Raw genomic sequence first — 24,699 nt, forward strand, 5'->3', positions numbered from 1 at the left:
GTGGATCCTGTGTTATCTACTGTATATAGAGGTATTATCAGTCATTGTACAGGAGGATGAGGTGAGCTGTGATATCACCTATTGTGAATGGTGGATCTTGTGTTATCTACTGTATATAGAGGTGTTATCAGTCATTGTACAGGAGGAGGTGAGCTGTGACATCACCTATTGTGAATGGTGGATCCTGTGTTATCTACTGTATATAGAGGTGTTATCAGTCATTGTACAGGAGGAGGTGAGCTGTGACATCACCTAGTGTGAATGGTGGATCCTGTGTTATCTACTTTATATAGAGGTGTTATCAGTCATTGTACAGGAGGAGGTGAGCTGTGACATCACCTATTGTGAATGGTGGATCCTGTGTTATCTACTGTATATAGAGGTGTTATCAGTCCTTGTACAGGAGGAGGTGGTGAGCTGTGGCATCACCTATTGTGAATGGTGGATCCTGCGTTATCTACTGTATATAGAGGTGTTATCAGTCATTGTACAGGAGGAGGAGGTGGGCTGTGACATCACCTATTGTGAATGGTGGATCCTGTGTTATCTACTGTATATAGAGGTGTTATCAGTCATTGTACAGGAGGAGGTGAGCTGTGACATCACCTATTGTGAATGGTGGATCCTGTTATCTACTGTATATAGAAGTGTTATCAGTCATTGTACAGGAGGAGGAGGTGAGCTGTGACATCACCTATTGTGAATGTTGGATCCTGTGTTATCTACTGTATATAGAGGTGTTATCAGTCATTGTACAGGAGGAGGAGGAGAGCTGTGACATCACCTATTGTGAATGGTGGATCCTGTGTTATCTACTGTATAAAGAGGTGTTAGCAATCATTGTACAGGAGGAGGAGGTGAGCTGTGATATCACCTATTGTGAATGGTGGATCCTGTGTTATCTACTGTATATAGAGGTGTTATCAGTCATTGTACAGGAGGAGGTGAGCTGTGACATCACCTATTGTGAATGGTGGATCCTGTGTTATCTACTGTATATAGAGGTGTTATCAGTCATTGTACAGGAGGAGGTGAGCTGTGATATCACCTATTGTGAATGGTGGATCCTGTGTTATCTACTTTATATAGAGGTGTTAGCAATCATTGTACAGGAGGAGGAGGTGAGCTGTGATATCACCTATTGTGAATGGTGGATCCTGTGTTATCTACTTTATATAGAGGTGTTATCAGTCATTGTACAGGAGGAGGAGGTGAGCTGTGACCACCTATTGTGAATGGTGGATCCTGTTATCTACTGTATATAGAAGTGTTATCAGTCATTGTAAAGGATGAGGAGGTGAGCTGTGACATCACCTATTGTGAATGGTGGATCCTGTGTTATCTACTGTATATAGAGGTGTTATCAGTCATTGTACAGGAGGAGGAGGTGAGCTGTGACATCACCTATTGTGAATGTTGGATCCTGTGTTATCTACTGTATATAGAGGTGTTATCAGTCATTGTACAGGAGGAGGAGGTGAGCTGTGATATCACCTATTGTGAATGGTGGATCCTGTGTTATCTACTGTATATAGAGGTGTTATCAGTCATTGTATAGGAGGAGGAGGTGAGCTGTGACATCACCTATTGTGAATGGTGGATCTTGTGTTTTCTACTGTATATAGAGGTGTTATCAGTCATTGTATAGGAGGAGGAGGTGAGCTGTGACATCACCTATTGTGAATGGTGGATCCTGTTATCTACTGTATATAGAAGTGTTATCAGTCATTGTACAGGATGAGGAGGTGAGCTGTGACATCACCTATTGTGAATGGTGGATCCTGTGTTATCTACTGTATATAGAGGTGTTATCAGTCATTGTACAGGAGGAGGAGTGTTGTGAATTCTGCTTTTGGGTTCCCTCCAGTGGTTGAAGGTGGGAATGCAGTTGTCTCTGAGTCACAGTCCTGGCCAGGTGTATCTGCTGATTGCAGTTCTGACTGGGATATTTAGGTGTGCAGGATTCATTAGTCCTTTCCAGTTGTCAATGTTTCTTGTGAAGTGTTGGATCACTTTCTGGCTTCTCCTGCTTAGCTGCCAATTCAGCAAAGATAAGTGTCTGTTTCTTTTTCTGTGGCACACAAGCTGTGTGCTTATACTCTGTGCTATTCATTTGTTTTTGCTTGTCCAGCTTAGACTGTGTCAGTGTTTTTTCAGTCTTGTTGGATTCTCTGGAGTTGCAGATATACGCTCCATATCTTTAGTTAGATGGTGGAGTTTTAGTATTTTCTGCTGTGGATATTTTTGGAAGGATTTTAATACTGACCGCTTAGTATCCTGTCCTATACTTTCCTATTTTAGCTAGACTGGCCTCTTTTGCTAAATCCGGTTTCCTGCCTACGTGTGTCTTTTCCTCTACTGCTCACAGTCAATATTTGTGGGGGGCTGCCTATTCTTTGGGGTTCTGCTCTGAGGCAAGGTAGATTTCCTATTTCCATCTATAGGGGTATTTAGTCCTCCGGCTCTGATGAGGTGTCTAGGGTTTGTTAGGTACACCCCACGGCTACTTCTAGTTGCGGTGTTAAGATCAGGATTTGCGGTCAGTATAGTTACCACCTACTCCAGTGAAAGTTTTCATTCTGCTCCAAGGTCACCTGATCATAACAGAGGAGGTGAGCTGTGACATCACCTATTGTGAATGGTGGATCCTGTGTTATCTACTGTATATAGAGGTGTTATCAGTCATTGTACAGGAGGAGGAGGTGAGCTGTGACCACCTATTGTAAATTAAGTGTTATCTACTGTATTTAGAGGTGTTGGTTCTAATAGTCATTACGTCTGTACTGACAAGGACACTGCCTACAGGTGCGCTCTACAGAAGATTGGAAGGTATTTGCTTTAAAACCTGCTTTATAAAAAATTTAAAAATTGATAAAACAAAATAACGATTTAGAGGACAGACCATTTTTTCTCTAAGATTTGTTTGTTGTCTCTTTACAAACTGAAGGCATACAACATTAATACACAAAAAACAATTTGTAAAACACTTTTTTTTTTTTTTTTTTTTTACTAAGGATCGTCTTTGAGATTCACATATTTTACAAGCAGTAAGAGAGGGACCCATCACAAAATTTACAGTGATCATCCTTTAATCGGTGCTCCTTCTCCTGATAAATAAATGATAGGTTTATGTTAAATACATTTGCACAGTTCCTCGTCTGAAGAACGTCTCCCTCCTTTCTACGAGTCACAGAGTCGAAGTATCAAGTATAGAGGTAATGGCTGGATGGTAAAGCTCCGCTTCATTGGTCCCCTAACTTCCTCAGGATGTCACTCCCAGCCGGGGCATTGGTGAATATACTGCCCACCACCGCGTGCGTTCCCCAGACGTTGTGGCGGATCACTTTACAGCAGCCCAGGTCCTCCACTCGGAATCCAAGGTGTCGATAACGTTCATCGGTTTCGTAGAGAGTGTTGTTTGTGTAAGGTCCAAAGTACTGAAGGAAACGAGAACAAGTGTAAAAACACAACCTCTCTCTCACCAGCATTATCGGTGAATCCTGACAGCGTGCACACCGCACGCTGTTAGGATTCAGAAGCATGCAGTCATACTGCAGAGCAACTGCATGATATATTGGTGCACTTAAATTATTTTTCTGTTTTTGTAGAAAAAAAAAATGGATGCAAATGAAATATGTTTTTCACTGTTCTCCATATTCATTAGGACTGCTCTTAGAGCCTGTGCCCAAAGCGGTCAGCTTCATGTGTGCATGAGTCGCACACATACCGATGTAGCCCACCCGCCCCAATACAGGACGTCATTGATGACATCCTGCCGACAGCGCAGGGCTGGAAGTTCTGGAAAGCTCAGAACACCAAGTGTCCGGTTGACGAGATATAATCATAGCCGGATCAGAACAGAAGAGCGAGGATGTATGACTGCACTCCAGAAAACTTGGAAGGAGCCACTCACTGCAATATAAGTGGATTACAAACACCCCCTGTAATTGGGCAGGCTCTCCAGGCGTGACATTAGCCATGATCTTCTCGCTTCGGCTCCCATTCCCCTCTCACAGCATGTAGTCTCAGAGATCAGCCATTGCAGCTGCATCTCCCCCCTCCTCGCTTTCTACAACAACATTTTTTACATTTGTCCAAAAAAAAAAAAAAAGTAATTTGCAACAAGAAAAGAACATGTGAGAAGGTGGAGTAGGACTGGTTGTACGGTCACTCACCGCCAGCCCCGATGATGGGTCAATGAAGTCCGCCCAGTATCCTTCTGATCTCAGGGCGAAGCAGATTTCCTTAGCACCATTAATAAACTAGAAAATGGAGAAAAGAAAACACATTAATTGCCGTTGAGCCAGCAAAGCCTGGAAGGACTGTACGTAAAATGTCTATTCTCGTAGTATCGGCAGCAGGACGCTAGGTGTCCGGGCCATACAGGAGACGCCAGGTGTCCGGGCCACACAGGAGACGCCAGGTGTCCGGGCCACACAGGAGACGCTAGGCCTCCGGCCACACAGGAGACGCTAGGCCTCCGGCCACACAGGAGACTCTAGGCCTCCGGCCACACAGGAGACGCTAGGCCTCCGGCCACACAGGAGACGCCAGGCCTCCGGCCACACAGGAGACGCCAGGCCTCCGGCCACACAGGAGACGCCAGGCCTCCGGCCACACAGGAGACGCTAGGCCTCCGGCCACACAGGAGACGCTAGGCCTCCAGCCACACAGGAGACGCTAGGCCTCCGGCCACACAGGAGACGCTAGGCGTCCGGCCACACAGGAGACGCCAGGTATAAAGCACAGAGTAAATATCACCCAGAACAGTAACCAGTGAGAAATAAAGCAACCGACGCGATTACATCTGATCATACAACATGTAGTCAAACTTCACTGCTGGAAACGTTCCCAGACTTGTGGTTTTACTTGGAGTGAGAGAGAAGATGATGAACACTTTACGCCTTGGAATTAGGTAACAGAGTATCTTATACGGGTCATAGGAGCCTCACTCTCCACATTAAAGAAGTCATGAAAAGGAATGAAAATGTCACGTCCATGTGGAGTAACTTTGCATCTATTCTTTTTTTTTCATAGCACCTGTGTTGACCTATGTGTCCTCATGGTAACAAACTACAAGCAAACTTTGCGCAGGGGCACTGTCACTTGGTGCCCCCCACCCACCTGCAGAGTCACTTGGCGGTCTTCCCCCACAGAGGAATTTCAATCGACAGTCTTCCTCCGCAGAGGCATCTCACTTGGCGGACTTCCCCCGCAGAGGCATCTCAATTGGTGGACTTCCCTTGCAGAGGCATCTCACTTGGTGAGCTTCCCTTGCAGAGGCATCTCACTTGGCGGACTTCCCTTGCAGAGGCATCTCCCTTGGTGGACTTCCCTTGCAGAGGCATCTCACTTGGCGGACTTCCCTTGCAGAGGCATCTCACTTGGCGGACTTCCCTTGCAGAGGCATCTCCCTTGGTGGACTTCCCTTGCAGAGGCATCTCACTTGGCGGACTTCCCTTGCAGAGGCATCTCACTTGGTGGCCTTCCCTTGCAGAGGCATCTCACTTGGTGGACTTCCCTTGCAGAGGCATCTCACTTGGCGGACTTCCCTTGCAGAGGCATCTCACTTGGTGGACTTCCCTTGCAGAGGCATCTCACTTGGCGGACTTCCACCGCAGAGGCATCTCAATTGGTGGACTTCCCTTGCAGAGGCATCTCACTTGGTGAGCTTCCCTTGCAGAGGCATCTCACTTGGCGGACTTCCCTTGCAGAGGCATCTCACTTGGCGGACTTCCCTTGCAGAGGCATCTCACTTGGTGGACTTCCCTTGCAGAGACATCTCACTTGGCGGACTTCCCCCGCAGAGGCATCTCAATTGGCAGTCTTTCCCCGCAGAGGCATCTCACTTGGCAGTCTTCCCCCGCAGGGGCATCTCAATTGGCAGTCTTTCCCCGCAGAGGCATCTCATTTGGCAATCTTTCCCTGAAGAGGCATCTCACTACTCAGCAGTCTTTCCCTGCAGAAGCATCTCACTTCGCAGTCTTCCCCGCACAGGCATCTCAATTGGCAGTCTTTCCCCGCAGAGGCACCTCACTACTCGGCGGTCTTTCCCTGCAGAGGCATCTCACTTGGCAGTCTTTCCCCGCACAGGCATCTCACTTGGTGGTCTTCCCCGCACAGGCATCTCACTTGGCGGTCTTCCCCGCACAGGCATCTCACTTGGCGGCCTTCCCCGCAGAGGGATCTCAATTGGCGGCCTTTCCCGCACAGCCACTGTCAGTTGGCGATTCCCCCCACAGACGCACAGTCACTAGGCAGGCTGCCAGATCAGACTACACTGGGATTAACTGTTGTCTGTAACCATGGAGACACATCACTTGAAATCAGAGCTGTATAGCCACAATAATAGATATTTTATTAAGATCATTTGCAAACTGGTTTAATTTCAAACATATTTGTGCTATAAATAATGTAAGTTTGTGAGGGTGCACATTTTTTAATTATTTGACCAGTTGTCAGATGCACGCGGCAATAACTCCCCCTCCCTAAATTTCCCAATCTTGGAGCAGCAAATATCACAGCTATAGTCAATGATCGATACATAATCAATGTGTAGTAACAGGTCTAAAATCTTCCCATTTATTTCAGGCTCTGGCTTTGCCTGTCCACCATGCTTTACAGTGCATCCCTGCCCGTTCAGATGATCTTCTGTGTATAAGCACAAGCTGAGCACAGAAAACAAATAATAAAGGATTATATATAATCTCAATCCCTCCTATATACAAGGATGGAGGGAAATTCTGGAGAAGAGTTGATTGTACACCCGCCAGAATGGATTATTCTGCACGCTCTAGATCTAGGTTGACAGTCACGTAATAAACACATTATCTCATGTGACGCGAGTGCGGCGGGTCCGGCGCGGCTGTAACGTGGCCTCATTATGTGGAGAAGCCTCCGCTCTGGGGAACCTCACCGCAGGTTACGTCTAACAAGCAGGACACAATCGCTGCTGCCAGATTGGAGCCGACAGGGAGGTGATGAGCTGAGAAATATGACAATTAATGCGGAATTAGACCACATTACAGCAGAAAATGCAACGGACCAGAACGCGCCCCACAGACAAGTCGCCGGCGAAACAAAAGGGGCTTGATCCGGGGATCTCACTTCATGACGATGCTGCAAACTGTTTCCTCATAGAATGTCTCAGAGAACAAAAAGTCTGGAGCAAAGAGCCACAGACGTCGTGAGGGGGCTTCATAGAGAACACAATGCACCGGGAGCCTCCTGAGGGGGCTTCATAGAGAACACAATGCACCGGGAGCCTCCTGAGGGGGCTTCATAGAGAACACAATGCACCGGGAGCCTCCTGAGGGGGCTTCATAGAGAACACAATGCACCGGGAGCCTCCTGAGGGGGCTTCATAGAGAACACAATGCACCGGGAGCCTCCTGAGGGGGCTTCATAGAGAACACAATGCACCGGGAGCCTCCTGAGGGGGCTTCATAGAGAACACAATGCACCGGGAACCTCCTGAGGGGTCTTTATAGAGAACACAATGCACCGGGAGCCTCCTGAGGGGGCTTCATAGAGAACACAATGCACCGGGAGCCTCCTGAGGGGGCTTCATAGAGAACACAATGCACCGGGAGCCTCCTGAGGGGGCTTCATAGAGAACACAATGCACCGGGAGCCTCCTGAGGGGGCTTTATAGAGAACACAATGCACCGGGAGCCTCCTGAGTGGTCTTTATAGAGAACACAATGCACCGGGAGCCTCCTGAGGGGGCTTCATAGAGAACTGAGGGGGGCTTCATACAGAACACAATGCACCGGGAGCCTCCTGAGGGGGCTTCATAGAGAACACAATGCACCGGGAGCCTCCTGAGGGGACTTCATAGAGAACTGAGGGGGGCTTCATACAGAACACAATGCACCGGGAGCCTCCTGAGGGGGCTTCATACAGAACACAATGCACCGGGAGCCTCCTGAGGGGGCTTCATAGAGAACACAATGCACCGGGAGCCTCCTGAGGGGGCTTCATAGAGAACATGATGCACCGGGAGCCTCCTGAGGGGGCTTCATAGAGAACTGAGGGGGCTTCATACAGAACACAATGCACCGGGAGCCTCCTGAGGGGGCTTCATAGAGAACACAATGCACCGGGAGCCTCCTGAGGGGGCTTCATAGAGAACACAATGCACCGGGAGCCTCCTGAGGGGGCTTCATAGAGCACACAATGCACCGGGAGCCTCCTGAGGGGGCTTCATAGAGAACAATACACCGGGAGCCTCCTGGGGGGGCTTCATAGAGAACACAATGCACCGGGAGCCTCCTGAGGGGGCTTCATAGAGAACACAATGCACCGGGAGCCTCCTGAGGGGGCTTCATAGAGAACTGAGGGGGGCTTCATACAGAACACAATGCACCGGGAGCCTCCTGAGGGGGCTTCATAGAGAACACAATGCACCGGGAGCCTCCTGAGGGGGCTTCATAGAGAACACAATGCACCGGGAGCCTCCTGGGGGGGCTTCATAGAGAACTGAGGGGGCTTCATACAGAACACAATGCACCGGGAGCCTCCTGAGGGGGCTTCATACAGAACACAATGCACCGGGAGCCTCCTGAGGGGGCTTCATAGAGAACACAATGCACCGGGAGCCTCCTGAGTGGGCTTCATAGAGAACATGATGCACCGGGAGCCTCCTGAGGGGGCTTCATAGAGAACTGAGGGGGCTTCATACAGAACACAATGCACCGGGAGCCTCCTGAGGGGGCTTCATAGAGAACACAATGCACTGGGAGCCTCCTGAGGGGGCTTCATAGAGAACATAATGCACCGGGAGCCTCCTGAGGGGTCTTCATAGAGAACACAATGCACCGGGAGCCTCCTGAGGGGGCTTCATAGAGAACACAATGCACCGGGAGCCTCCTGAGGGGGCTTCATAGAGAACACAATGCACCGGGAGCCTCCTGAGGGGGTCTTTATAGAGAACACAATACACCGGGAGCCTCCTGAGGGGGCTTCATAGAGAACACAATGCACCGGGAGCCTCCTGAGGGGGTCTCTATAGAGAACTCAATGCACCGTGAGCCTCCTGGGGGGGGGGGGGGGGTCTTTATAGAGAACACAATACACCGGGAGCCTCCTGAGGGGGCTTCATAGAGAACACAATGCACTGGGAGCCTCCTGAGGGGGTCTTTATAGAGAACACAATGCACCGGGAGCCTCCTGAGGGGGCTTCATAGAGAACACAATGCACCGGGAGCCTCCTGAGGGGGTCTTTATAGAGAACACAATACACCGGGAGCCTCCTGAGGGGGCTTCATAGAGAACACAATGCACCGGGAGCCTCCTGAGGGGGTCTTTATAGAGAACACAATGCAGCGGGAGCCTCCTGAGGGGTCTTTATAGAGAACACAATGCAGCGGGAGCCTCCTGAGGGGGTCTTTATAGAGAACACAATGCATCGGGAGCCTCCTGGGGGGTCTTTATAGAGAACACAATACACCGGGAGCCTCCTGGGGGGGTCTTTATAGAGAACACAATACACCGGGAGCCTCCTGGGGGGGTCTTTATAGAGAACACAATGCACCAGGAGCCTCCTGAGGGGGCTTCATAGAGAACACAATGCACCAGGAGCCTCCTGAGGGGGCTTCATAGAGAACACAATGCACCGGGAGCCTCCTGAGGGGTCTTTATAGAGAACACAATGCACCAGGAGCCTCCTGAGGGGGCTTCATAGAGAACACAATACACCGGGAGCCTCCTGAGGGGTCTTCATAGAGAACACAATGCACCGGGAGCCTCCTGAGGGGGCTTCATAGAGAACACAATGCACCGGGAGCCTCCTGAGGGGTCTTCATAGAGAACACAATACACCGGGAGCCTCCTGAGGGGTCTTCATAGAGAACACAATGCACCGGGAGCCTCCTGAGGGGGCTTCATAGAGAACAGAATACACCGGGAGCCTCCTGAGGGGGCTTCATAGAGAACACAATGCACCGGGAGCCTCCTGAGGGGGCTTCATAGAGAACAGAATACACCGGGAGCCTCCTGAGGGGGCTTCATAGAGAACACAATGCACCAGGAGCCTCCTGAGGGGGCTTCATAGAGAACACAATGCACCAGGAGCCTCCTGAGGGGGCTTCATAGAGATCACAATGCACCGGGAGCCTCCTGAGGGGGCTTTATAGAGAACACAATGCACCAGGAGCCTCCTGAGGGGGCTTCATAGAGAACACAATGCACCAGGAGCCTCCTGAGGGGGCTTCATAGAGAACACAATGCACCAGGAGCCTCCTGAGGGGGCTTCATAGAGATCACAATGCACCGGGAGCCTCCTGAGGGGGCTTCATAGAGAACACAATGCACCGGGAGCCTCCTGAGGGGGCTTCATAGAGAACAGAATACACCGGGAGCCTCCTGAGGGGGCTTCATAGAGAACACAATGCACCAGGAGCCTCCTGAGGGGGCTTCATAGAGAACACAATGCACCAGGAGCCTCCTGAGGGGGCTTCATAGAGATCACAATGCACCAGGAGCCTCCTGAGGGGGCTTCATAGAGAACACAATGCACCAGGAGCCTCCTGAGGGGGCTTCATAGAGATCACAATGCACCGGGAGCCTTTAGCAGAACGCCGTGTGGACTGAACGAACGCTGACACTTAGTGGAGAAATGCAGATAATGCATCAGCAGCTCACGGCCGTCAGGACGGTGTGATGCCGGATACGCACAGCAGCCGTCTACTCACAGCAAAGTGTATCACATAGTAGAATCAGGCGCCCGTGCACCGCACATTCAGGCAACGTCAATTTCTACATTATTGCTCAAGCCGAAAAGACGACGTCATTAAAATCAATGGAAAGAAAGAGAAGAGGAAAAATAAAACACAGCTAAACCTCTTGTCTGGTTTTGCTGGAGTGATTTTCAGGCTTTAACCCCTTAAAGCGGTATACAATCTCCAAGATCCTATCCCAATATGTAGTAGGTGTAATAATAATATTAGCAAATACCTTCAAGTAGAAATGTAGTATAGTTCTTCTGATTCGCTATGTCGCTTACCCCATGTGCAGGGCATTGCAGTAGCTTAGGTATCCTTGATTACGATCACTAAATACTAAGTAACTAATTAACTGGCACTACATGAGTGGTCGTAACCATGGATACCTTTTACATAATGTTTGCGATCACAGTTATCCGGCGCTCTACGCTGATCACATACTTTGGGATTTCCGTCTAAATCTCCGAGTGACATGATTCAGATGAAACCCCCGATGGATCCATTCACTATAGTGAGGCAGCAGAGTTACGCTGGACTCCGTCTGGCCTCTGTTCAGCGTTGTCTTTCTTTTCAGAAGAGCACAAAACTGTGGTCGACCGCGCTTTTATACTTGTCTAAAAAGACAGACACCGCCAGATCACAGGTCTTATAGCGTCCGCAGTGCCTCCATCTGCCTCATTATAGTGGATCTTCTGCAGGGGGTTCCACGTGAATCACGTATTTCAGAGATTTACACTGAAACTCTGGTGCAAGCGCACAGCGAAGAGCACAGGATAAATGTGCGCCGAGCCTTACTGCGATCTTTAAGAGGCAGAATCAACAAAATCCACAGAAGGTGAAGAATTGGTTTTATTTATTTTATGCCATGCCTCATATGGTATAACTGATTACATGACTTTATTCTTCGGGTCGGTGTGATTACAGCGATATAAGATTTATATCGGGTTTTTATCTTTGGCTGCTGTCACACACTAAAAGACACTTTTTATTGTAAAAACTCGCACCACCATATTTTGAGAGCTATACTTTTTTCCATATTTCACCCGACAGAGTCAACTCAAGGCTTTTTTTTTTTTTTTGCGGGTGGAGTTGACATTTTTATTGGGACCATTTTCAGACACATCACTTTTTTTATTCGATTTTTCGGAGGCTGATTGAACAAAAACCAGCAATTCAGGAATTTTTTTTTTTTTTATGTCATTCCACAAAATTGGTAAGGCTAGGGTCACATTGCGTTAGTGCAACCCGTTTAGCGCTAGCGGGTTGCGCTAACGCAATGTTTTTAATGTGGCCGTGTCCCGGGGTCGCGGTAACGTCCCCGCTCTCGCAGATCCCCGATCTGCGAGAGCGGGGAACGGACCGCGGGCGCGCCTCGGACGCTGCAAGCAGCGTCCGCGGCGCGCCAGGAAACACCAGTGTGTCGCTAGCGCGTGCTGTGCGTTCCCATTGCCGTGAATGGGCGCGCTAACGGACGCGTTGCACGGCATTAATTTCGCCGTGCAACCCTGTCCGTTAGCGCGTTCCCATTAACGCAATGGGAACCAAGCCTTTGGCAGTTTTATTCTTCGGGTCAGTACGATTACAGCGATACCTCATTTATATCTTTTTTTATGTTTTGGCGCTTTTACCCAATAAAAAATAATTTATAAAAAAAATAATTACTTTTGCATCGCTTTATTCTCGGAGCTATAACTTTTTTTTATTTTTCTGCTGATACAGCTGTATGGAGGCTTGTTTTTTTGTGGGACAAGATGATGTTTTCAGCGGTACCATGTCTATTTATATTCATCTTTTTGATCGTGTTTTATTACACTTTTTGTTAGGCGGTATGATCATAAAGCGTTGTTTTTTTTTTATTTATGGTGTTCACTAAAGGGGTTAACTAATGGGACAGTTTTATAGGTCGGGTCATTCCGGAAGCGGTGATACCAAATATGCGTACTCTTATTGTGTGTGTGTGTGGGTGTATACAGATAGATATTATAACATATTTATATATATATATACATACACGCACACATATACAATGAGTACATATATTCTTTTCATAACAATATTTGTTCCTGGGCACAATATATTTAATTTTTTTTTATTATTTTTTAAATAGTTTTCAAATTTTTTTTTTTTTTACTTTGTCCCACTATTGGACTATCATTGTTTTCAGGCTGATCGCATGTATAGCATAGCGATGCAGCAGCATTACTGTGCTATGAAAAATATCAGCGCTGCACTGACAGATAAAATTGCTTCATCATGCTCTGAGCGTGATCTAGCAACTTTGCTAGCTCTGGTGACCCAATGTCAACATGATGACATTGGGTCACCATGACAACAATCGGGACCCCGCGATGATGTTGCAGAGTCTCTGATTCAACGGCAGAGGGGCTGAGTGTCAGCTGTCAGAATCAACTGACACCCGGTGGCGATCACGCGCGCATAGTGTTTGTGCGCGTATAATCGCCTGGACGTATCCATATGTCCCAGGTCAATAAGGCCCGTGTCACAGGGATGTATGGATACGTCTCAGGTTGGAAATGGGTTAAAGAGGCCATCAGGTGCTCTTCACGTCTGCATTGGGAGGGGAGAGGCGGTGAGGACAGTGACTCTGCAGGTTATCGCACGCGCTTTCTGGCAGGTTACGTGCAGATGACGCGGCATCGGGACGTGAGCGGCGTCTGATAACTCTTTCGGGTCTATTTTTCCGTTATAGTAGCTGTATATTGCTTTTGGGGTTTTTTTTTGCGGCATGGTAATTCCAGTGCTGCCTGTAACAGATGCGACCAGAATTTGCTCCGATCACTGCTGTTTAACCACTTAAATTCTGCTGTCAATCACAGCGTCATTTAAATGAGATAATTGCCACGGCACAAGCTCGCACACATGCCTGCCATGCAATGCCACTGTGCGGGAACCAAAACCTTATCATGGCAGCTGAAGTCCCCCTCCCCACCCCAAGGCTGCCATCTTTGCACTCTTGGCTGCACAGGAGAACCTCATTTTTCTTCTTATAACGCCATCATGTACGAGACACACTGACCTTCTCCATCATGGATTCCCGTTCGTTCTCCACCTCCGCGCTCCACATGGTCATGTCGTTCACTGTTTTCTGTGTGACCGTTAATACCATTAAGTTGCTGCTGGAGACTTCGGGGAACATCGATGCAAAATCTGTGATACATAATAATGGAAAAAAATATATATAAAAGCAGCTAAGGATCGGGCAAGCGAGCCGCCGACACGTGCTAATCTCAAGGTTTATACTAGGAGCCATTAAAGTGTACAGAAAAGATGGGAGTGGAGGGGCTCGCACAAGAACAGTTTTCTGAACCACTTCTAATAGTGATTGTGCTCTTAATTAGTTCATGGAAGGGATTCAGAAAAACAATTATCGTGCACCACATTTTTATTTTTCTGCATAGCTGGACGCACACTTGAAGTCAGATCACCAGGTGTTGAATTTCCGTGGATTACACTACACTATAATATATAATCACCATGTTGGTATGCATTTATTCTATATATTACTTAGATAATAAATATATCTGGAATCATATTTCTATCATACACTTGGTATAAAAAAAGTAACAAAAAAGCAAAAACACTGTAGGTCTCATTCCACCACTAGAGGGAGCCATTAAAATGCAACACACATCGCTACAGGAAACCAGTGTCGTACCGAAAACCCTAATGGCAAACTCTGAGATGATATGGATGATTTCAGGAACTATCTGTTTTTGTTTTTACTACCATGAATGTATTTTTACTACCAAAATCATTTTAGCTATTGAGATTTGTTAAAAATGTTTGCACCATTTGGCTTCTCTAGGATTCAGAATGAGCGGATGCACCCGAGCATGCTCAGATAACGCCTGATCTGAGCATGCTCCCTCATCACTAATCTTTACCAACCAGACAGGTCACAAGTATCCTAGGGGCTTCCGCCACTTCAGTACGATCACCTTTCTCTCATTTTAGTACCTCTTTTTAGCAGCTCCGGACAGGACTGCATGGCGCACTCGACTTTTGCATTTTCGAAGTATGCCCCGATGCGGTTTACCTCCTGCTGCTGCAGAGAAGCTTCGTTCCCCTAAAATAAAAATAGGCTTTTATTAGCAAATTTGAAACATTTTTACGAATTTCCCAGGATGATTGTTCCATAGGTTTGACAAACAAAAAAACAAAACAAAACACGGATCCTTCAAATTCAAACTCTTCCGACCGATTACACAATATTTATCGCTTGAATATTTTTAACTAAAAAATGACACTTGATGTGAGAAAAGCATCCGGTCCTTTATTTTAAAAGCTGATAAAGTGTCTGCCATAGACGGAAATGGCAAAAAAACAAAAACAAAAAAAGGCGTCCTCAACAACAGCAAGAAACGATGACAATAAACTAGGGAAAATAAATCCTCTCCATCAGCTGCAGCATGTAATAAAGCCGCGGCAGCGAGGAACCTTCTGAGGAATACCTGGGACACAGCTTTAAAGCCACTGAGTGTCATGAGACGACCATCGGACTCAAAAAAAAAAAAAAAGAAAAAGAAAGTATACCGTACTTACTTTGGTGATAACTGTAGGGGATAGCGCCATAACATGCTGCTATGAAGGTTGAAAGGACACCATTTTGGCTTCCATTATCTACATGGTGGCCATGCTTACAGTCAAAGTATTTGCCAAGAGTGAAGATGAACAAAAAGATTCACAAAACCCTATAGTCCGTGTCCACCAGATCAGAGTCCTACAAACCTGATTGTTCTCAGGGCTTTGGTCCGGTGGACACGGACTGACTACTGATGTGGCTGCTGGACCAGGATCTTGCTAATCTTTTTGCTCAGCTCTCGCCGGGAGCTTTCCTGATGAACGCTGGAATTGTTCAGTAAAAAAAAAAAGCAACGTAATGAAGTATGAATGATATATCGATGTAATCATACGATAGGAACCAAGACGTCCTACAGATCGGTGGTGGTCAGAGTCCAGAGACTCCAACCAATTGTTCAAAAGAGCGGTATGGTGTGTGATGCTCCGGAGGCAAAAGATCTCGGCAGCGAACGGACTCAATAGAAACTTCTGACAAGTCTTCTAAGCGATTGGTGAAGATCTCAAGTGTTCATGGACCCCCCTGATTTGAAGGGAGTCGGATAAGAAAAATTAAAAAAAGACAGACTGGAGAGCACCACCGTCTCCTAAATTGAGCAAAGATATCCACAAAGGCTGCAGAGCTTCATCTAGCACCGCTGCCCTGTTATTCCAGGGATTGCTAGGACTTGGACCCCCATGAAACTGAACGGAAAAGCTGAGCATTCACAATAGACTGAGTCGAATATTAGACGTTCCCCTGATGTTTCACCATGAACAACGGATTTTTAGACACCGGCAATTACAGGGTGTAACGGCACGATTTACCTGAAATTCACTGACAAACTGCGCCATGACCAACTCGTGCCTCTCGCTGGCGGCCGGTTCACACAGGAGATCCGGTAAATTTTTGGGGACTTCAACTGTCCTCAGATTATTCACTCCATTCACATGAGCATCAAAGCCGACGTTTCCTGGTAGCTGAAAGCGCTGGTCCTGGGGACCGAAAGGTCCCATTACTTCATCAGGCCAAACCGTCCGGGGCACTGGGGAGACAAGTGACAACCTCAGGGTCTCCATCAAATAATATATCCGGATTATTTCATAAAAGAAAGTCGCACGGGAAACATGCGACAGTCGGGTGCTCTCCGGCTGCACATGAAACACCTCCGATTTCCTATCATCATCCAAGACTACATCTCCTGAAACGTGGGGAACCAGAACTGTGCATTATAGGATCCACACCAAGGTTTATGGAAAGTGGCACCAGATTATATCCTCATTCTGCTCCATGATGTATTATTTGCAGGTGCCGGCTGTGTAACACAGTCGGCTTCTGTCTCCAGCGGCAGAGACTGGAGTCGGCCCCTTTTGCTGCTATTTAACCATTTAAATGCTGCTATCAAACGCTGACAGCAGCAATTAAGTGGCAAAATTCATATAGTTCATCCATTCAGGTGCCTACGCACCCAGACGCCATCTTGGAAGAGACTTTCCATTATATATTACAATATATATTACAAATGATCAAATTATTCCTATGGAGACTTAAAAAAAAAACAATGTGAAGTGTAAAAACAAAAAAATATAATATCTCTCTCTCTATATATATCTACTGTATATATATCAACGTCATCATCTCGCGAGACCGCTACATCATCTCCGGTCATTGCCGCCATGCATTCTTGGGACCGGAGCGTCGCGAGGAGCGGGAAAGGCGCCGGAAGGTGAGAATATAATGATTTTTAATATTTTTATTATTTTTAACGAGATCTTTTTACTATTGATGCTGCATAGGCAGCATCAATAGTAAAAAAGTTGGTCACACAGGGTTAATAGCGGCGTTAACAGAGTGCTAAAACACCATGGGGGCACTGACTGGAGGGCAGTAGGAAGGGGAATTCAGAGCCAGACTGTGCCCATCGCTCATTGGTCGCGGACGGCTGGCTGCGACCAATCAGTGACCCTTAGGCTATATTCACACTTTGCGGTTTTTACCGCGGAACCGCCGCGATTTTGATGCTGCGGGTCCGCAGCAGTTTCCATAGCGTTTACAGTAACATGTAAACCCTATGGAAACCGCAAACCGCTGTGCACATGCTGCGGGAAAAACCGCGCGGGAACGCAGCGGTTTACAACCCGCAGCATGTCACTTCTTTGTGCAGAATCGCTGCGATTCTGCACCCATAGGAATACATTGAACCGCTTACTTCCCGCATGGGGCTGTGCCCACGTTGCGGGAAGTAAGCGGATAATGTGCGGGTGGTACCCGGGGTGGAGGAGAGGAGACTCTCCTCCAGGCCCTAGGAACCATATTTGGGGTTAAAAAATAAAAAATCTGGTTATACTCACCCTCTGATGTCCGGAGCTCCTGGGCGCTGCACGCGGCCGTCCGGTCAGAGTTGCTGTGCGACCAGGACCTGCGGTGACGTCGCGGTCACATGACCGTGACGTCACGAAGGGTCCTTCTCGCATAGCATCTCTGGAACCGGACCGCCGGGTGCAGCGCCGAGGGATCGGGACGTCAGAGGGTGAGTATAACCAATTTTTATTATTTTTAACATTACTATTGATGCTGCATATTGCTGCATATGCAGCATCAATAGTATAGGCGGAAACCCGCAGCGGAAAACGCGGAACAAACCGCGATAAATCTGCAGGGAGAACCGCAGTTGTTTTGCCCTGCAGATTTATCAAATCCGCTGCGGGAAAACCCGCAGAGGGACGCCGCAAGGTGTGAACATAGCCTTAGACAATTAGATAGATAGGTAGATACATATTATAATTTATATTTATTTATATAATGTAAAAATTCAAAAAACACATTCATGGATTTTAAAAATTAAGAAGTAAACATGTTTGGTATTGCTGCATTGATAAAAGTTGGATTTATCAAACAAAAACATAAGTAAAAAAAAAAAAAAAAGCATGAACCGCACATCCCAAAATCATACGTTGATCTAAAGCCGCTAGGCAAAAACTTATATACTGAACATGAGGTTTTCAGTTTAACATTCTGATCAGACTATATGAAGCCCACTGCCACTTCACGGCAAACCTCGTAGTGGGTCCTACCGACCTAACGGAGCGGAGCCGTGCGGCGACCACAGCCACAGCGGCCATGCACCAGCAGGGCGGACGGCCTGTTGCCCCACAACACCCATGCTGCAAGACTGAGTCCCCATGACTCCAGACCGCGCCGCCCCACCAGCACAAAGCCACAGCAACAATGGCCGCCACACAGCACCAACACCAAAATGAAAGGAGCACTTAATCTCACCTTCCTCCAGCTCTTCAGTGAGAGCCAAAATGGGCTAGACCCCTTACTATGCAGTCTCCTGCTAATTAAAATCACCTGTGCCAAATGGGAGGAGTGCTGATCCAAGAAGAAGACTAGAACATGCTTTGTACAAAAAGAAAAAAATAAAAGCATGAACCGCACATCCCAAAATCATACGTTGATCTAAAGCCGCTAGGCAAAAATTTATATACTGAACATGAGGTTTTCAGTTTAACATTCTGATCACGAGGTTTGCCGTGAAGTGGCAGTGGGCTTCATACAGTCTGATCAGAATGTTAAACTGAAAACCTCATATTCAGTTATATTAATTTTTGCCTAGCGGCTTTAGATCAACGTATGATTTTGGGATGTGCGGTTCATGCTCTTTTTTTTTTCTTTTTTGAAAAACATAACAAGTATTTAAGCTATAAAACGTAAAGTACATAAAGAAAACAAAGTATTTGATTTCTAAAACTTGACTTGTTTTTGGTCACTGCACCTCCCCCCAAAAAAGCAATAAAATACAACTGAAACATCAGTGTGTGGCCCAATATGGCAGAATTAACAACAACAGCTTGGCAAAGGAAGAACAAGCTGTAGACTGGGGGAGACAAAGAAAAAGGTTATGACTTTTAGAAGAATGGAAGAGGTAAAACAAACAAACAAACAAAAAAAAAACAATAATTGGCTTCGTCCTTAAAGGTGTTGTTCAAGTATGGTACAAAAGTCTACAGTCACTAAGTGACTGAAGACATGTAAATCCTCATAGCACACAAAGTTGGCTTTCTCCAGCAAGACCAGTGGTCATCTGACGGCAATAAAGCAATATGCCTACTTCAGACTAGACATACGCACGTCTAGTTGGAATGTGGTCAGACGTAGGCACAGCGCACATTTGTGGTCAGACGCCCGCCCGATACTGGTGCCGGCATCGGAACGTTTTGTGAGGATTCACAAGTCTGCAGTTACACAGGATGACTGCGGTCTTTTGTGACAAACCTGGACAACCCCTTTAAGGGATTTGGAGAATTCAGAATGCCGGCATGGAGGCACGCAGAGTAGAAGACATGACACAAGTGAAGCTCAGACGTGCTGACGTACAGATGTGGCAGTGAAGCATTAGTGTCAGCGGCGGTCCTGGAGACTTACACAGGTCCGGTGGGGGAGCAGCAATGTAAGGCTCATCAGAACCCGAAGATCCGGCAGCAGAAAACGCTCGGGACCCCCTCACCCGTCTTATGAGGGAGCAGAACCCTGGGAGGTAGGTGACCAGTCTGGCTCTGCTACAGAAGGCCTGGAAGACACAAATCCCTGTATTATTACTGTCAATATTTCCTTGCACTAAAAGAATAATGGATTTGATGCAATGAAGAGGACACACGTGTGGCTAGTTCTGAATCTGGTGAACATGTACCCTCCATGCCCAGGGCTGGTGGTCACAGGCACCGGACCCTCAATAATCACACTTATCATTTATGCTTATTTCAGTCCTTTGCAAATCTTAGATGATTGCATCCTTACTGTCCAGTTTTCTCCTTAATGAACAGCAGAGATACACTGCGTGCACAATTATCAGGCAATCTGTCCTGTCGCTCCATCCATAAGGATAATAACTCTGGAAATGTAAGTTACAGTGTGGCTTGTTCTTTGTTAGGAGATTATCTCTGTGTGCGGAGACAGTGGGCGACTAAATGGAAAACGTAATTTCACGTGTTACAGTGAGAATGAGAACCAACAACTCACCATGTACACAATACATTTCTGACATTTCCATTAGGCCATGTTCACACAGTGCGTTTTTTACTGCGGAACCGCAGCGGTTTTGCCGCTGCGATTCCGCAGCTGTTTTCCATGCAGGGTACATAACAATGTAACCCTATGGAAAACAGTCACTGCTGTGCACATGATCCGGAATTTCGTTTAAAAAGCCGCGCAGAATAGCTGCGGCAAAAAAGAAGGAGCATGTCACTTCTTTTTCCTGAACCGCAGCGGTTCTGCACCCATAGACCTCCATTGTGAGGTCAAAACCGCAGTAAAACCCGCAGATCAAAAATATATCTGCGGGTTTTACTGCGATTTGATGTGCAGAATCGCTGCAGCAGGAAGTGCGGGGGAGCGGGCGGAAGTGCGTGGGCGGAGTGTGGCTGCCCCCCCGTGCTCCGATCCCGCCCCCGTGCTCCGATGCCCCCCCCGTGCTCCGATGCCCCCCCCCCAGTGCTCCGATGCCCCCCCCCAGTGCTCCGATGCCCCCCCCGTGCCCTAATCTCCCCCCTTATACTTACCCGGCGTCCCGGTGTCCGTCCGTCCGTCTTCTCCCTGGGTGCCGCCATCCTGCAAAATGGCGGGCGCATGCGCAGTGCGCCCGCCGAATCTGCCGGCCGGCAGATTCGCTCCAAAGTGCATTTTGATCACTGAGATATAACCTATCTCAGTGATCAAAATAAAAAAATATTAAATGACACCCCCCCACACTTTGTCACCCCCATTGGTAGGGACAATAAAAAAATTAAGAATTTTTTTTTTTTTTTTTTCACTAAGGTTAGAATAGGGGTAGGGGTAGGGTTAGGGGTAGGGTTAGAAAACTGCATAAAAAAAAGGATCAAAAAACGCATCAAAAAAGGACAAAAAAGGACCAAAAAAAGGACCTGCGTTTTCTGCCAAGAGCTGCAGTTTTTTAAAAAAACAGTCCTGAAAAAAAAAGGATGGAAATCCTGAACGTGTGAACATACCCTAACAATCTGTGACAATACAGTAATATGGCCGCCGCCCTTACTCTCAGTAAGGCTGTGTTCACACGTTGCATTTTTGCAGCTTTTTTAATGCAAATTTTCAGCTGTGTTTCACAGTACCAGCAAAGTCTGAGATTGAATGTTTTGTCAAACAGCTGCGTTTTTGGAAAGCATTGAAAAGAACGGGTGGTGCAAAAAATGCAGGTATCAGGTTTAGCTGCATTTTTGTTACCAAAACTGATAAAGTTAAATCAGATTATTTGTTATGCAGTAAACTTTATCAGCATGCACACAGCACAAGAGTCAACTTTGCATAAAAAAGCAGCAAGAATGCAATGTGTGAACATAGCTTTACAGCCATAAGCTCCATCCATGGAGTCTGACAGTTTCTTCATCGTTTTGGGCCGCACCATCCACCGCCCCAGACACCGATCAGAGAGGCGACTGTTCTCCTTCACTGTAATTCTCCTGTGTAAGAAGCGTCTACAAGTTCTCACTAGGGTGTAGCTCCGGTGAGGACGGGGCCGGGTCATTATCCTCCATCTTTAAGGCCTTTCCTGGCACCGAGCAGCGGAGACTTTGATGATGTTATGGAGCCTCGTCCTGCAGAACAATCCTGGTTTGCTTAAAAAATGCAGACGTTTCCCTGCTCCGCTGCTGGAAGAAAGTGTCTCCGAAACACCGGCAGGAGGTTTGGGAGATGACAGCGAGTGACGTGAGGATTCACAAATCTGCAGGTGCACAGAGAGCGCGGCCCACAGGCACAGAGCGCGGCCCACAGGCACAGAGCGCGGCCCACAGGCACAGAGCGCGGCCCACAGGCACAGAGCGCGGCCCACAGGCACAGAGCGCGGCCCACAGGCACAGAGCGCGGCCCACAGCGCGGCCCACACGCACAGAGCGCGGCCCACACGCACAGAGCGCGGCGCACACGCACAGAGCGCGGCGCACACGCACAGAGCGCGGCGCACACGCACAGAGCGCGGCGCACACGCACAGAGCGCGGCGCACACGCACAGAGCGCGGCGCACACGCACAGAGCGCGGCGCACACGCAGAGCGCAGCACACAGAGCGCGGGACAATTCCTTTAACTGTGTCATCTAGTCGGTGTTGAAGGACTTCTTATCAAAAGGGACAGACCATCACTCAGGCCTATTAAGCAGGGTTTGGCAGCGAGATTCACGGGTCCCTGATCCAGCAGCCATGTCTGTAGTCAGAGGCCACCAGACCAAAGCCCTGCGAGCCGCCTCTTACCTCCCGGCAAAACCCGCACCACTTCCAATTACTAGGTCTGGCGTTGAGAACATTAATTTTTTTCTGTTCCTATCTTATAGGTTCTGTGAATTTAGAGGGGAGCCATTAATGATCTTCGATCTGTTGTGTAACCCCCAGCAGGCTCAGCCGTATACAGGCCCCGGCTGGGAGTTGTAGTCTCGTGTTGTTGCAGATAGAGAGGACACAATGCATGAATAATTGCTTACTCACAGAAGCCATTCTAACCGGGGGCTTCCTTATTATTTTCCTTTACCTGAAATAGAAAAAAATAAATAAAATTAATGAAAGGATGAGAGACACATCACCATATATCATATACACATCCACGACAGTATTGTGGGAGAAGCAGGGTCAAAAAGCCAGAAGAGGCGATGCGACAAATCCCACCCTTGTCTGTTGGCCCTTAGAGGGGGATCTCTAAAATAGGTTAAAAAGATGTAAAATCTTAATTATTCGGGCGCTTACTATAATTAAAACAGAAAAAAGTTGCTGGAAGCAGAGATGGCGCAAAAACGACAGCTTCAATGATGCCGCGTAAGGAAACAGATTAAATATATATATTTAATATATATATATATATATATATATATATATATATATTTAATATATATATATATATATATATATATATATATATATATATATATATATATATATATATATATATATATATTGGCAAAGCCGCCTCCAACACTTTAGGAAAAAAACGCCGACGTTTACCTGAAGCATAAAAAAATAGTTAAAAAATGAAGCTAAAAATATGTGGGTCTGCCGCTGTCTTAAAGACGTTGTGTGCATGCACCCATAAGTCACCTTGCATTTTTGCTGTTTTTTTATGCAAATTTTAAGCTGCGTTTTACAGTACCTGCAAAAGCTCTGAGATTTTATAAATCTCATGCGCACACTTATTTTTCCTGACCGATTTTGAAAACTGCAGCATGTCACTTCTTTCAGTATTTTTCAGCCATAGAAAGCAACGAGGAAGTGCAAAAACGCAACAAAAAACACTAGCATCAGATTTTGCTGTTTTTTTTTTTTGGTGCAGAAAACTCAGGAAGTTGCGTCATGCTTTATTTTTAAGCACTAAACTTTATCGGCATGCAGAAGAGACAAATGACAAAGCAAAAAAACCCCCACAAAAACGGCTTTTTGTGAACAGCTTCTTTACTGTCAAGAGAGTCGGATTTGCCTGCGGTAAAAAAAAAGCAGCAAAAATGCAACGTGCGAACAAAGCCTTATTGCGACTGTGCCTGAGAAAGGCCATTTGGATGAAACGTTGCTGTAGTTTTGACTCCTCACTGCGGGGATGTTTTAAATATTCTGGAATAAAGACTGGACAAAAAGTCTTCTAAACCTCTCCAGGAAAAGCTGCGTCTTTGGGGAGTTCTTGGTTGATTATGGGTAGTGTGTGCACAGCGTCTTATTATCGGACACCATTTCCAGAAGCGCCATCTTTGGAATTTTCTACGCTGTTTTTGCGGCAGTTTTGCCGTCAGCTTTTCTTTTTATATGTAAAATAGTGGCAGATTTCATGAAGAACGGGCCGGTCACTTCTTTTAGCGGCGCAGGTCGAGGTAAGGTGCGGAGTTTATCAGCCGTGTGTGCGCGAGATTTTGTAACCTACTCCTGTGACACGCCGTGGATTTTCCGTCCAGACAGTGCGTCACATTACATCAGGTCCTGACACACAGGAAGGCTATCTCCTAGACCTGGGCAAACTGCAGCCCACGGACCGAGACAGCTGAAGAGCAGAAACAATGGCCCACGGGCCGCACCACGCCCTCACCCGCCTGACATCCGCTACCGCCACCGGCTGTCACCGTTATCCGCATCCTCGGGATTAATACATTGGTGGAGGACGATGGCGCCGCTGGCTCCATATTCCACCAATCAGCATGTGAGACAGAAGACATGATAATGTCACTTCACTGCGTCAACTGTGCGCTGTGTGCGGGCTCTTACTGTATATACGGGGCTGTGTGCGGGCTCATACTGTATATACGGGGCTGTGTGCGGGCTCTTACTGTATATAAGGGGTTGTGTGCGGGCTCATACTGTATATACGGGCTGTGTGCGGGCTCTTACTGTATATACGGGGCTGTGTGCGGCTCT

At 47.2% G+C, this 24,699-nt stretch overlaps 1 protein-coding gene across 2 annotated transcripts in view; it reads right to left on the reverse strand.

Moving 5' to 3' along the window:
• Window positions 1-2,987: 2,987 nt before the first annotated feature.
• MMADHC (metabolism of cobalamin associated D) overlaps window positions 2,988-24,699 on the reverse strand; it is a 29,265-nt gene continuing 7,553 nt past the window's right edge. For both annotated transcript variants that reach the window (XM_069732901.1, XM_069732902.1), the window contains exons 2-8: window positions 22,798-22,840; window positions 19,732-19,876; window positions 16,131-16,348; window positions 14,703-14,811; window positions 13,762-13,892; window positions 4,176-4,262; window positions 2,988-3,437 (exon numbers count right to left, since the gene is read on the reverse strand). In XM_069732901.1, the coding sequence (XP_069589002.1) occupies window positions 3,243-3,437; window positions 4,176-4,262; window positions 13,762-13,892; window positions 14,703-14,811; window positions 16,131-16,348; window positions 19,732-19,876; window positions 22,798-22,806 (894 nt within the window). In that variant the 5' untranslated portion in view covers window positions 22,807-22,840 and the 3' untranslated portion in view covers window positions 2,988-3,242. The remainder of the gene's footprint in view (window positions 3,438-4,175; window positions 4,263-13,761; window positions 13,893-14,702; window positions 14,812-16,130; window positions 16,349-19,731; window positions 19,877-22,797; window positions 22,841-24,699) is intronic.

Source organism: Ranitomeya imitator, chromosome 7 (genome assembly GCF_032444005.1).
Source record: "Ranitomeya imitator isolate aRanImi1 chromosome 7, aRanImi1.pri, whole genome shotgun sequence".
Lineage (NCBI taxonomy): Eukaryota > Metazoa > Chordata > Amphibia > Anura > Dendrobatidae > Ranitomeya > Ranitomeya imitator.